The sequence below is a fragment of the Salmo salar genome, chromosome ssa14 (assembly GCF_905237065.1).
Source record: "Salmo salar chromosome ssa14, Ssal_v3.1, whole genome shotgun sequence".
Classification (NCBI taxonomy): Eukaryota; Metazoa; Chordata; class Actinopteri; order Salmoniformes; family Salmonidae; genus Salmo; species Salmo salar.
Window position 1 is genome coordinate 47,091,072 of NC_059455.1, and position 14,997 is coordinate 47,106,068.

Genomic DNA, 14,997 nt, shown 5'->3' on the forward strand with positions numbered 1-14,997 from the left:
CAATTCCTTCGACCTCATGGCTTGGGTTTTGCTCTGACATGCAACTGTGGGACCTTATATCAGGTGTGTGCCTTTCCAAATCATGTCCAACCAATTAAATTTACCACAGGTGGACTCCAATCAAGTTGTAGAAACATCAAGGATGATCAATGGAAACAGGATGCACCTGAGCTCATTTCCCACTCCAGAGTACAGGCCTCGGTGTAACGCTCATTCCTTCGACGATAAACACAAATCTGACTATCACCCCTGGTGAGACAAAACCGTCTGGTTTGTGCTTAGTGGGACTACCATTTGTTTTTCAACAGGACAATGACACAAAACACATCCAGGCTGTGTAAGGGCAATTTGACCAAGGAGAGTGATGGATTGCTGCATTTCTCATGAAGCTGGTTTAGAGAATGCCAAGAGTGTGCAAAGCTGTCATGAAGGCAAAGGGTGGCTACTTTGAAGAATCTCAAATATAAATTATATTTAGATTTGTTAAACATTTTTAGGGTTACTACATGATTCCATATGTGTTATTTCATAGTTTTGATGTCTTCACTATTATTCTACAATGTAGAAAATAGTAAAAATAAATAAAAACATGTCACGTTGGTATAAAGGGATCGGGAGACAGACGCAGGAATGCGTAATAGGGTTTTTTATTTACCCAAATTACAGCGTGCCATCTAAAAGCACTGGGAAGAAGACCAAACAAACATGTATACAAAACAACACAGGGTTGAAACCCAAACAAAAGAGCAAGGAGTTCCTCAAATAAATACCCAGGGCACACAATGATACCACACGGGACTTGACCCGTAATCATCTGCACAATACAAGCGGCACGAAAGCCAAAACGACACAGCACAGGTTCTCACGTGACCAACGGACATTGTAACAATAATCAACAAGACCATGGTGAACAAAGGGCACACTTATACAATTACTAATCAAGGAAATGGGGACCAGGTGTGTGTAATGACACAGTTCCGGAGGGATCCGTGACAAATCCCTTGAATGAGTAGGTGTGTCCAAACTTTTGACTGGTACTGTGTATATATATTCATATATATAATATATATTGGCACACTCAAGAAAATCAATTACGGGTCAATATCTAAATATTGCTCCCAGTGTTGATCAAAGTTTAGAACGCTTATATTCTTGATCTGACTGAGTTGTAATCGCCTCTGTGATCCAGTGAAATCATGAACAGTCGTTTGTTATGTTTGCCTGCATCCCCCGGCTTTGCCGTTGACCTGAGACGTAAAACAAACTACCTCAGCTTGGAGTCAGCTCAAGTAGGCAATAGAGACCCTGCTGACAGTGTGTTTGCGAGATGCCGGACAAAAAGGCTATTTTTAAAACCATCCCACGAGTCCTGTAATGTCTACAGACATTCCCCAAACAAACAGAAACCGACTCTCTGAGAATGAATGTACAACTGGCAAATAGTCGCTTCTAGATATGTCATTCAGTCAGGTGGTTAGCTGCCGGCAGAGACTTCTATTGCAGTTACGTTGAAGGGCTCTGGCTAGTATTACTTAACCAGCTAGAACAATAAAGAAAGAAGTTAAATGGAGCAAAAAATAGGCTACTAAACTCTCATAATAACTTTGCTTTACAGAGGGTAGGCTACTGAGACAGACAGTGATCAGGCGCTCTCGGTTTTAATGGCGCTGGGGGAGATGGCTGCCATTTTATGGGCTCTCAACCAATTGTGCTATTGTGTGGTTTTTTTCCGCAGTATTTTTAACTTATTTTGTACATAATGTTTCTACCACAGTCTCTTTTATGACCGAAAAGAGCTTCTGGACATCAGGACATAGATTTACTCGCCTCGTACTGGAGAAATATTTTTTCTTCAACGAGTCGGATGCAAGGGATTTACTTCAGACACCTGACAAGGCCAACATTCCGTTATTCGCATAAGAAAGAGACAAAGATATCGGGGATGTAGGTCGGGGTACCTTGTAAGGATTCGATGGTGAGTGGTTAATCTGCCCCTACCGTCAGACCTATTAGCTAACGTACAATCATTGGATAACAAATAGACAAACTACGATCACGAAAATCCTACCAACGGGACATTAAAAACTGTAATATCTTATGTTTCACCGAGTCGTGGCTGAACGCTGATATGGATAAATACAGCTGGCGGGATTTATGCTGCATGAGGTAGAGTACCTCATGATAAGCTGTAGATCACACTATTTACCAAGGGAGTTTTCATCTATATTTTTCGTAGCTGTCTATTTACCACCACAAACCGATGCTGGCACTAAATCCGCACTCAATGAGCTGTATAAGGCCAACAGGAAAACGCTCATCCAGAGGCGGCGCTCCGAGTGGCCGGGTACATTAATGCAAGGAAACTTAAATCCATTTTACCTCATTTCTACCAGCATGTTAAATGAACAAACGAAGGGCATAAACCTCTAGACCACCTTTACTCCACACACAGAAATGGGTACAAAGCTCTCCCTCGCCCTCCGTTTGGCAAATCTGACCATAATTATATCCTCCTGATTCCTGCTTACAAGCAAAAACTAAAGTAGTAGGAAGCACCAGTGACTCAGTCAATAAAGAAGTGGTCAGATGACGCAGATGCTAAGCTACAGGACTGGTTTGCTAGCACAGACTGGAATATGTTCCGGGATTCTTCCGATGGCATTGAGGAATACACCATATCAGTCACTGGCTTCATCAATAAGTGCATCAATGATGTCTATACCAGGCGGTGTCACAGGAAGGCCCTAAAAATGGTTAAAGTCTCCAGCCACCCTAATCATAGACTGTTCTCTCTGCTACCACACGGCAAGCGGTACCGGAGCGCCAAGTCTAGGTCCAAAAGGCTTCTTAACGGCTTCCACCCCCAAGCCATAAAACTCCTGAACAGCTAATCAAATGGCTACCCAGACTATTTTCATTGTCCCCCCACCCCCTCCTTTACACTGCTGCTACTCTCTGTTTATTATCTATGCATAGTCACTTTAACTACCTACATGTACATATTACCTCAATTACCTTGACTAACCTGTGCCCCCGCACATTGACTCTGTACCGGTACCCTTTGTATATAGCCTCGCTACTGTTATTTTACTGCTGCTCTTTAATTAGTTGTTATTTTTGTTATCCAGTGTAACTTTTGGCCTTGTGTTTTAGGTTATTGTGCTGTTGAAAGGTGAATTAGTCTCTCAGTGTCTGGTGGAAAGCAGACTGAGCCAGGTTTTCCTCTAGGATTTTGCCTGTGCTAAGCTCTATTCCATTTATTTTTATCCTAAAAATACTCCCTCGTCATTGCTGATGACAAGCATACAGATAACATGATGCAGCTACCACCATGCTTGAAAATATGAAGAGTGGCACTCAGTGATGTGTGGTGTTGAATTTGCCACAAACATAACATTTTGTATTCAGGACATAAAGTTCATTTCTTTGACACAGTTTTAGAGTTTTACTTTCATGCCTTATTGCAAACAGGACAAATGTTTTGGAATAGTTTTATTCTGTACAGGCTTCCTTCTTTTCACTCTGTCATTTAGGTTAGTATTGTGGAGTAACTAGAGTGTTGTTGATCCATTCTCAGTTTTCCCCTATCACAGCCATTAAACTCTGTTTTAAAGTCACCATTGGTCTCACGGTGAAATCCCTGAGCAGTTACCTTCCTCTCTGGCTACTGAGTTAGGAAGGATGCCTGTATCTTTGTAGTGACTGTGTGTTTTGATACACCTTCCAAAGTGTAATTTTAATGTCATCATGTTCAAAGGGATATTCAATGTATGCTTTTGTTGTTGTTGTATTCTACCTTAGGTGCCACTCTTTGCGAGGCTTTGGAAAGCTTCCCTGGTTTTGTGGTTGAACCTGTGTTTGAAATTCACTGCTCGACTGTGGAACCATACAGATAATTGTATGTGGGGGGTACAGATAGGAGGTAGTCATTCAAAAATCATGTTAAACACAATTATTCCATGCAACTTATTATGTGACTTGTTAAGCACATTTTTACTCCTGAGCATATTTAGGCTTGCCATAACAAAGGGGTTGAATACTTATTGATTTAAGACATTTCTGCTTTTAATTTGTAATTAATTTAGAATAAAGTATAAACATAATTCCACTTTGACATTATGGAGTATTGTGTGTAGACCAATGACACATCTGAATTTAATACAGTTTTAATTCAGGCTGTAACACAACAAAATGTGGAAAAAGTCAACGGGTGTAAATACTTTCTGAAGGCACTGTAATATTGCAATTGTATAGCTAATAGGCTAATGTGTTTGTAGATTTGTATTGTAGATGCACTGAGGGGAATGACCCTTTAGCAGTAAAGGGGATAATGTCTGGGGTCATTTTTGCTGTTCTCTAAGTTGCATTTGAAAGTGTTTTAATTGTATAGAAATGCAGTAAACGAGATTGAACTTTCACCCCCCCTCCCCTGGTTCACCATGGTTACGGCCATGTTTTATTTTTGTTAATGTTTTTAACTGTAATTTATCTATGTTAATATTGAGTTAGAGTGTTTGGTCTAGACAACGACCGCCCTCCTGCAGTTATTAACCTAGTTCACTACTCTCAGTTAACTAGAATCAATATGTATCCTAGTTTTTATGGATGTGGACAGACGCCTCAGGCCAGTCGTTTGTTTTTGGGCACCAAAGATAAAGGCAGAATATACACATTAGATGTTATTTGGTATTCCATGAAAGTGCTGCAGTAATAGTAAAAAGATCAAACACACACACACACACACACACACACACACACACACACACACACACACACACACACACACACACACACACACACACACACACACACACACACACACACACAAATACACACACACACACACACACACACACACACACACACACACACACACACACACACACACACACACACACACACACACACACACACACACACACACACACACACACACACACACACACACACACACACACACACACACACTTCCTGAGATGTATGTGAATTTAGCTTTGGATTTTAACCACTTCCTCCAGTGAGAGGCTCAGTGAGAGGCTCAGTGAGGGGCTCAGTGAGAGGCTCAGTGAGGGGCTGGCGTATATCTGTGGTCAACACACTTTACTCAGATGTGAGATAGGTAAGTGTGTGTTTGTATGTAAAAAAAAAAAAACTATGAAAAACAGCTACATCTAAACACCAGGAGCATTGCATTCAAACCCACCAAATCCAAAGCCCAGTGGGGCAGCAGGTAGCCTAGCGGTTCGAGCTGACAAAGTCAAAAATCTGTCATTCTGCCCCTGAACAAGGCAGTTAACCTACTGTTCTCCGTTAGGAATTTGTTATTAACTGACTTGCCTTGTTAAATAAAGGTTACATTTTTTTTTTATAAAAAAAGACCATAACTTTCTGATCAGTACTTCACATTGATATCTACTGAATACACTTCACTCACGTATTTCCTCTTCTTCTCTCCCGCCAGGTGATGGATACTCTGTCCATGCTTTCCTACTCCACGGTCGCGCAACAGGCAGGAATCAAGTACGTCTCACTTATATTTCAACCCATACAAAGTGTGAAACACTGGGCTTTATGATGTCGTGTGGAGTCATCACTTCAGCTGTTTTTTGTTGTTTTTTTTTTACCAACATGACATGTAATTGATGATGTGTAATATCTGGGATACTTCCCTTTTTTTTTGACAGGCCCTTTCCAACAGAGGAGAGTCTGAAAGACGAGGATATTTACAGTCATCTGAAGGACCTGATTGAGTAAGTCTGTTGATCTCTCCATACGGACATTTCATTTAATCTATCCATATATACCATTGATAAACAGTATGTACAGTTGAAGTTGGAAGTTTACATACACCTTAGCCGAATACATTTATACTCAGTTTTTCACAATTCCTGACATTTAATCCTAGTAAAAATTCCCTGTATTAGGTCAGTTAGGATTACCACTTTATTTTAAGAATGTTAAATGTCAGAATAATAGTAGAGATAATGATTTATTTCAGCTTTTATTTCTTTCATAACATTCCCAGTGGGTCAGAAGTTTACATACACTCAATTAGTATTTGGTAGCATTGCCTTTAAATTGTTTAACTTGGGTCAAACGTTTTGGGTAGCCTTCCACAAGCTTCCCACAATAAGTTGGGTGAATTTTGGCCCATTCCTCCTGACTGAGCTGGTGTAACTGAGTCAGGTTTGTTGGTCTCCTTGCTAACACACACTTTTTCATTTCTGCCCACAAATGTTCTATAGGATTGAGGTCAGGGCTTTGTGATGGCCACTCCAATACTTTGACTTTGTTGTCCTTAAGCCATTTTGCCACAACTTTGGAAATATGCTTGGGGTCATAGTCCATTTGGAAGACCCATTTGCGACCAAGCTTAAACTTCCTGACTGATGTCTTGAAATGTTGCTTCAATATATCCACATAATTTTCCTTCCTCATGAAGCCATCGATTATGTGAAGTGCACCGGTCCCTCCTGCAGCAAAGCACCCCCACAACATGATGCTGCCACCCCCATGCTTCACGGTTGGGATGGTGTTCTTCGGCTTGCAAGCGTCCCACTTTTTCCTCCAAACATAACGATGGTCTTTATGGCCAAACAGTTCTATTTTTGTTTCATCAGACCAAAGGACATTTCTTCAAAAAGTACGATCTTTGTCCCCATGTGCAGATGCAAACCGTAGTCTGTCTCTTTTATGCCGGTTTTGGAGCAGTGGCTTCTTCCTTGCTGAGCAGCCTTTCAGGTTATGTCAATATAGGACTCGTTTGACTGTGGATATAGATACTTTTGTACCTGTTTCCTCCAGCACCTTCACAAGGTCCTTTGCTGTTGTTTTGGGATTGATTTGCACTTTTTGCACCAAAGTACGTTAATCTCTAGGAGACAGAACGCCTCTCCTTCCTGAACGGTATGACGGCTGCGTGGTCCCATGGTGTTTATTCTTGCATACTATTGTTTGTACAGATGAACGTGGTACCTTCAGGCTTTGGAAATTGCTCCCAAGGATGAACCAGACTTGGGGAGGTCTTGACTGATTTCTTTTGATTTTCCCATGATGTCAAGCCAAGAGGCACTGAGTTTGAAGGTAGGCCTTGAAATACATCCACAGGTACACCTCCAATTGACTCAAATTATGTCAATTAGCCTATTAGAAGCTTCTAAAGCCATGACATAATTTTCTGAAATTTTCCAAGCTGTTTAAAGGCACAGTCAACTTAGTGTATGTAAACTTCTGACCCACTGGAATTGTGATACAGTGAATTATAATTGAAACAATCTATCTGTAAACAATTGTTGGAAAAATTACTTGCGTCATGCACAAAGTAGATGTCCTAACCGACTTGCCAAAACTATAGTTTGTTAACAAGACATTTGTGAAGTGGTTGAAAAATGAGTTTTAATGTACACAAGGGGGCGTAAAACAGACCATTGTGCATCTATTACCAGAATTCTAACAAAATTAGCACAAGTAATAGCAAATTTCCATAGAGGTTGCTAGCTAAATATGCTAATGACAGTGTAACCGATGTGAAATGGCTAGTTAGTTAGCAGTGGTGCGCGCTAATAGCGTTTCAATCAGTGACGTCACTCGCTCTGAGACTTGAAGTAGGTTTTCCCCTTGCGTTGCAAGGGCCGCAGCTTTTGTGGCGCGATGGGTAACGATGCTTCGTGGGTGTCAGTTGTTGATGTGTGCAAGGGTCCCTGGTTCGAGCCCAGGTTGGGGGGAAGAGAGGGACGGAACCTACACTGTTACAACAGCAAATGAAAATAAACTAATTGCAAAGACAGACAATCCAGCTTTCACATGTTCAGGCTATACTAACTTCAAATTCTTTAGAATCTTGATTTTCTATAACTATATAAATGTGCATTAATTAGCATAAATTAACAGTAACTCTTGAACAGTTCAATCTAGAGAAACCAAACCAACTAAGGATATAAACTTTCTTACTTTTGTCATTATTCTTATTATATCTAGTTTTTTTATGTTCAAGCTATCCAAACTTCAAATTCTTAAAAACTTGTATCAACTATAGCTATTACATTTACATAAATTAGCATAAAATAACCCACCAACAGTAACCGTTGAAGACATCAAACCAACTTTCACATGTTTAGGCTATCCTATTTTATCCTATCCAATCAATCAATTAATCTATCCATCTACCTACTTTTTCAACTGTAACCAGTCACCACCATTACTACTGCAGTCACCACCATTACTACTGCAGTCACCGCCATTACTAATGCAGTCACCGCCATTACTAATGCAGTCACCGCCATTACTAATGCAGTCACCACCATTACTAATGCAGTCACCACCATTACTACTGCAGTCACCGCCATTACTACTGCAGTCACCGCCATTACTAATGCAGTCACTGCCATTACTAATGCAGCAGTCACCACCATTACTACTGCAGTCACCACCATTACTACTGCAGTCACCACCATTACTACTGCAGTCACCACCATTACTAATGCAGTCACCACCATTACTAATGCAGCAGTCACCACCATTGCTAATGCAGAAGTCACAACCATTATTAATGCAGCAGTCACCACCATTACTAATGCAGCAGTCACCACCATTACTACTGCAGTCACCACCATTACTACTGCAGTCACCACCAGTCACCGCCATTACTAATGCAGTCACCACCATTACTACTGCAGTCACCACCATTACTACTGCAGTCACCACCATTACTACTGCAGTCACCACCATTACTAATGCAGTCACCACCATTACTAATGCAGCAGTCACCACCATTACTAATGCAGAAGTCACAACCATTACTAATGCAGCAGTCACCACCATTACTAATGCAGCAGTCACCACCATTACTACTGCAGTCACCACCATTACTACTGCAGTTACCACCAGTCACCGCCATTACTAATGCAGTCACCACCATTACTACTGCAGTCACCACCATTACTACTGCAGTCACCACCATTACTACTGCAGCAGTCACCACCATTACTACTGCAGTCACCACCATTACTACTGCAGTCACAACCAGTCACCACCATTACTACTGCAGTCACCACCATTACTACTGCAGTCACCACCATTACTACTGCAGTCACCACCATTACTAATGCAGCAGTCACCACCATTACTAATGCAGCAGTCACCACCATTACTACTGCAGTCACCACCATTACTACTGCAGTCACCACCAGTCACCGCCATTACTAATGCAGTGACTACCATTACTACTGCATTCACCACCATTACTACTGCAGTCACCACCATCACTACTGCAGCAGTCACCACCATTACTACTGCAGTCACCACCATTACTACTGCAGTCACAACCAGTCACCACCATTACTACTGCAGTCACCACCATTACTACTGCAGTCACCACCATTACTACTGCAGTCACCACCATTACTAATGCAGCAGTCACCACCATTACTAATGCAGCAGTCACCACCATTACTACTGCAGTCACCACCAGTCACCACCATTACTACTGCAGTCACCACCATTACTACTGCAGTCACCACCATTACTAATGCAGTCACCACCATTACTACTGCAGTCACCACCATTATTATGACTTATTTTACAACAAGCTGTCTTCAGGAAATGTGCTTTTCTAGTTCTGTCATTTAGTTTTGTAGCATTTAGTTTGCATCCCACCAATGACACAGTGTTGTCACTGATGTGATTGAAAGCTGAGAGACTGAGACAGACAGACAGAGAAAGACTGAGACAGACAGAGAGACTGAGACAGACAGACAGAGAGAGACTGAGGCAGACAGAGAGAGACTGAGACATACAGACAGACAGAGAGAGACTGAGACAGACAGACAGAGAGAGACTGAGACAGACAGACAGAGACAGAGAGACAGACAGACAGACAGACAGACAGACAGACAGACAGACAGACAGACAGACAGACAGACAGACAGACAGACAGACAGACAGACAGACAGACAGACAGACAGACTGAGACTCTCAGAGCGTTCACAGTCAGCCCACTGACACCCCTATCAGACCATAGCAAAATCACAGTCTACTTGAACAGAGCAATACTCAATCATGAGGCATCAAAACCAAAGGAACTGAGTAACATTAAGAAATGCTATAGATGGAAGGAATGCAGTTTGGAAACCTACCAAAAAACAATTAGGAAACAACAAATGTAATCCCTTTTAAACAATTTCCTCTGTAAAACGTTCCACTGTAATAGTGAAGGTGTAAACTTGGCAGTAGAAAATCTTAACAGTATATTTGACGTCTCAGCTAACCTATCAAATCTAAAAATCTCAAATAGAAAACCGAAGAAAATGAACAATGACAAATGTTTTGATGAAGAATGCAAAAATCTAAGAAAGAAATTGAGAAACCTGTCCAACCAAAAACACAGAGACCCAGAAAACATGAGTCTACGACTTCACTATGGTGAATCACTAAAACAATACAGAAATACGCTACGGAAAAAGAAGGAACAGCATATCAGAAATCAGCTCAATGTAATTGAAGAATCCATAGACTCTAACCACTTCTGGGAAAATTGGAAAACACTAAACAAACAACAACACAAAGAATTATCTATCCAAAACAGAGATGTATGGGTAAACCACTTCTCCAATCTTTTTGGCTCTATAACAAAGAACAAACAGCAAAAACATATACATGATCAAATACAAATCTTAGAATCAACTATTAAAGACTACCAGAACCCACTGGATTCTCCAATTACCTAGAATGAGCTACAGGACAAAATAAAAACCCTCAAACCCAAAAAGGCATGTGGTGTTGATGAAATGATCAAATATACAGACAACAAATTCCAATTGGCTATACTAAAACTCTTTAACGTCATCCTTAGCTCTGGCATCTTCCCCAATATTTGGAACCAAGGACTGATCACCCCAATCCACAAAAGTGGAGACAAATTTGACCCCAATAACTACCATGGGATATGCATCAACAGCAACCTTGGAAAAATCCTCTGCATTACCATTAACAGCAGACTCGTACATTTCCTCAGTGAAAACAATGTACTGAGCAAATGTCAAATTGGCTTTTTACCAAATTACCGTACAACAGACCATGTATTCACCCTGCACACCCTAATTGACAAAAAACAAACCAAAACAAAGGCAAAGTCATCTCATTCTTTGTTGATTTCAAAAAAGCCTTCGACTCAATTTGGCATGAGGGTCTGCTATACAAATTGATGGAAAGTGGTGTTGGGGGTAAAACATACGATATTATAAAATCCATGCACACAAACAACAAGTGTGCGGTTAAAATAGGCAAAAAACACACATTTCTTCCCACAGGGCCGTGATGTGAGACAGGGATGCAGCTTAAGCCCCACCCTCTTCAACATATATATCAATGAATTGGCGCGGGCACTAGAAAAGTCTGCAGCACCCAGCCTCACCCTACTAGAATCTGAAGTCAAATGTCTACTGTTTGCTGATGATCTGGGGCTTCTGTCACCAACCAAGGAGGGCCTACAGCAGCACCTAGATATTCTGCACAGATTCTGCCAGACCTGGGCCCTGACAGTAAATCTCAGTAAGACCAAAATAATGGTATTCCAAAAAAGGTCCAGTCGCCAGGACCACAAATAAAAATTCCATCTAGACACCGTTGCCCTAGAGCACACAAAAAACGATACATACCTTGGCCTAAACATCAGTGCCACAGGTAACTTCCACAAAGCTGTGAACGATCTGACAAGGCAAGAAGGGCATTCTATGCCATCAAAAGGAATATAAATTCAATATACCAATTAGGATCTGGCTAAAAATACTTGAATCAGTCATAGAACCCATTGCCCTTTATGGTTGTGAGGTCTGGGGTCCGCTCACCAACCAAGAATTCACAAAATGGGACAAACACCAAATTGAGACTCTTTATGCAGAATTCTGCAAAAAGATCCTCCGTGTACAACATAGAACACCAAATAATGCATGCAGAACAGAATTAGGCCAATACCCGCTAATGATCAAAATCCAGAAAAGAGCAGTTAAATTCTACAACCACCTAAAAGGAAGCGATTCCCAAACCTTCCATAACAAAGCCATCACCTACAGAGAGATGAACCTGGAGAAGAGTCCCTTAAGCAAGCTGGTCCTGGGGCTCTGCTCACAAACAGACCCCACAGAGCCCCAGGACAGCAATACAATTAGACCCAACCAAATCTTGAGAAAACAAAAATATAATTACTTGACACATTGGAAAGAATTAAAAACAAAATGAGCAAACTAGAATGCTATTTGGCCCTAAACAGAGAGTACACAGTGGCAGAATACCTGACCACTATGACTGACCCAAACTTAAGGAAAGCTTTGACTATGTACAGACTCAGTGAGCATAGCCTTGCTATTGAGAAAGGCTGCCGTAGGCAGACATGGCTCTCAAGAGAAGACAGGCTATGTGCACACTGCCCACAAAATGAGGTGGAAACTGAGCTGCACTTCCTAACCTCCTGCACAATGTATGACCATATTAGAGACACATATTTCACTCAGATTACACAGATCCACAAATAATTCGAAAACAAACCCAATTTTGATAAACTCCCATATCTACTGGGTGAAATTCCACAGTGTGCCATCACAGCAGCAATATTTGTGACCTGTTGCCACATGAAAAGGGCAACCAGTGAAGAACAAACACCATTGTAAATACAACCCATATTTATGCTTATTTATTTTCACTTTTGTACTTTAACCATTTGTAAATCGTTACAACACTGTATATATACATAATATGACATTTGTAATGTCTTTATTCTTTTGAAACTTCTGTATGTGTAATGTTTATTGTTAATTTGTATTGTTTATTTCACTGTTGTATATGATCTACCTCGCTTTGGCAATGTTAACACATGTTTCCCTTGCTATTAAAGCCCCTTGAATTGAATTGAATTGAGAGACAGACAGAGAGACGACAGAGACAGAGAGAGACAGACAGAAAAATGTAAAAAATAGAAAACAATTAGTGTAATTTCCCAAAATATGAAACCCTCATTCAAGGTTTCAAAGCCTCTTTGATGAGAATAGGCTACCCGTCCTGTTGGGGGAGGACGCAGAGAGCTGTGGGTTGGCAGCGCACTACATTGCTGCCTGCCATTAGATGAGGGACAGTGTCTGACAGACCAGTCAACTTGCACATTTCCTCTACTGTATGCTTATTGTTCAATGTATGGTTATTTTGATCCTTGGTTATTGTTGTCCCGTTGACAATTTTGATTCTTATTATTTTAATATTGTAAATTTCCAAAATAAGCTTTGGCAATATGTACATTGTTGAGAGAGAGAGAGAGAGAGAGAGAGAGAGAAGAGAGAGAGAGAGAGAGAGAGAGAGAGAGAGAGAGAGAGAGAGAACTTGACTTGACGTACTGCGTAGTGTATATGTCTGCCTGTGAAACAGCACCCCCCTGTGGGAAACCATGACAAGGCACCTGGGTCGATGTTTGATTTGAGGCAGTTCCTTCACCTACGCTCTCTTTAGCTTTACAATGGCCTCATCTCAAAGAGAGTGTGTGTGCGGGCCTGTTTGTGTGTCAGTGAGAACATTCTAGAGGATGAGGAAGAGTTGTATGCTCCAGTCTACGGGTTCGATGACACCGATGAAGGAGGAGAGATCTACGAAGACCTGATGAGAACCGAACAGCACCCTACACTGGTACACACACACACACACACACACACACTCACCACGAAAACACACACGATAAGGTTACTGAAATATATTTTGTAACAGACCTTGAGCAGAATGTGTTTGTGAGCCCCCCCCCCCCCCAAAAAAAACAAATTGGGACCAAAAGTTTACTAGACATGTTCTTCCCTACAGAAGCAGGCTGAGCAGAATGTGAGAAGCTGCTGCCTCTCAGAGATCAAACAAACAGAGGAAAGATACACAGAGACCCTGGAGTCTATAGAGAAGGTAAGAGTTATACAGAGACCCTGGGGTCGTTAGAGAAGGAGAGAGTTACACAGAGACCCTGGAGTCTATAGAGAAGGAGAGAGTTACACAGAGACCCTGGAGTCTATAGAGAAGGAGAGAGTTACACAGAGACCCTGGAGTCTATAGAGAAGGAGAGAGTTACACAGAGACCCTGGAGTCTATAGAGAAGGAGAGAGTTACACAGAGACCCTGGAGTCTATAGAGAAGGAGAGAGTTACACAGAGACCCTGGAGTCTATAGAGAAGGAGAGAGTTACACAGAGACCCTGGAGTCTATAGAGAAGGAGAGAGTTACACAGAGACCCTGGAGTCTATAGAGAAGGAGAGAGTTACACAGAGACCCTGGAGTCTATAGAGAAGGAGAGAGTTACACAGAGACCCTGGGGTCGTTAGAGAAGGAGAGAGTTACACAGAGACCCTGGAGTCTATAGAGAAGGAGAGAGTTACACAGAGACCCTGGAGTCTATAGAGAAGGAGAGAGTTACACAGAGACCCTGGAGTCTATAGAGAAGGAGAGAGTTACACAGAGACCCTGGGGTTGTTAGAGAAGGAGAGAGTTACACAGAGACCCTGGAGTCTATAGAGAAGGAGAGAGTTACACAGAGACCCTGGGGTTGTTAGAGAAGGAGAGAGTTACACAGAGACCCTGTAGAGCTTACATAGAGATGCCATGCAGACTGCAGTCTAGCTGCTACTCTATAGATGCCATGCAGACTGCAGTCTAGCTGCTACTCTATAGATGCCGTGCAGACTGCAGTCTAGCTGCTACTCTATAGATGCCATGCAGACTGCAGTCTAGCTGCTACTCTATAGATGCCGTGCAGACTGCAGTCTAGCTGCTACTCTATAGATGCCATGCAGACTGGCAGTCTAGCTGCTACTCTATAGATGCCGTGCAGACTGCAGTCTAGCTGCTACTCTATAGATGCCATGCAGACTGGCAGTCTAGCTGCTACTCTATAGATGCCGTGCAGACTGCAGTCTAGCTGCTACTCTATAGATGCCATGCAGACTGCAGTCTAGCTGCTACTCTATAGATGCCATGCAGACT

General features: G+C 41.7%; 1 protein-coding gene across 3 annotated transcripts in view; it reads left to right on the top strand.

Annotated features, from left to right (window-relative positions):
- The window catches only part of vav3b (vav 3 guanine nucleotide exchange factor b), a 185,449-nt gene that overhangs the window by 37,564 nt on the left and 132,888 nt on the right, over positions 1 to 14,997 (top strand). For 2 of the 3 annotated variants that reach the window (XM_045694484.1, XM_014141449.2), the window contains exons 3-6: positions 5,462 to 5,520; positions 5,685 to 5,750; positions 13,548 to 13,665; positions 13,834 to 13,926. In XM_045694484.1, the coding sequence (XP_045550440.1) occupies positions 5,465 to 5,520; positions 5,685 to 5,750; positions 13,548 to 13,665; positions 13,834 to 13,926 (333 nt within the window). In that variant the 5' untranslated portion in view covers positions 5,462 to 5,464. The remainder of the gene's footprint in view (positions 1 to 5,461; positions 5,521 to 5,684; positions 5,751 to 13,547; positions 13,666 to 13,833; positions 13,927 to 14,997) is intronic. The other variant, XM_045694483.1, reaches the window with a different exon arrangement.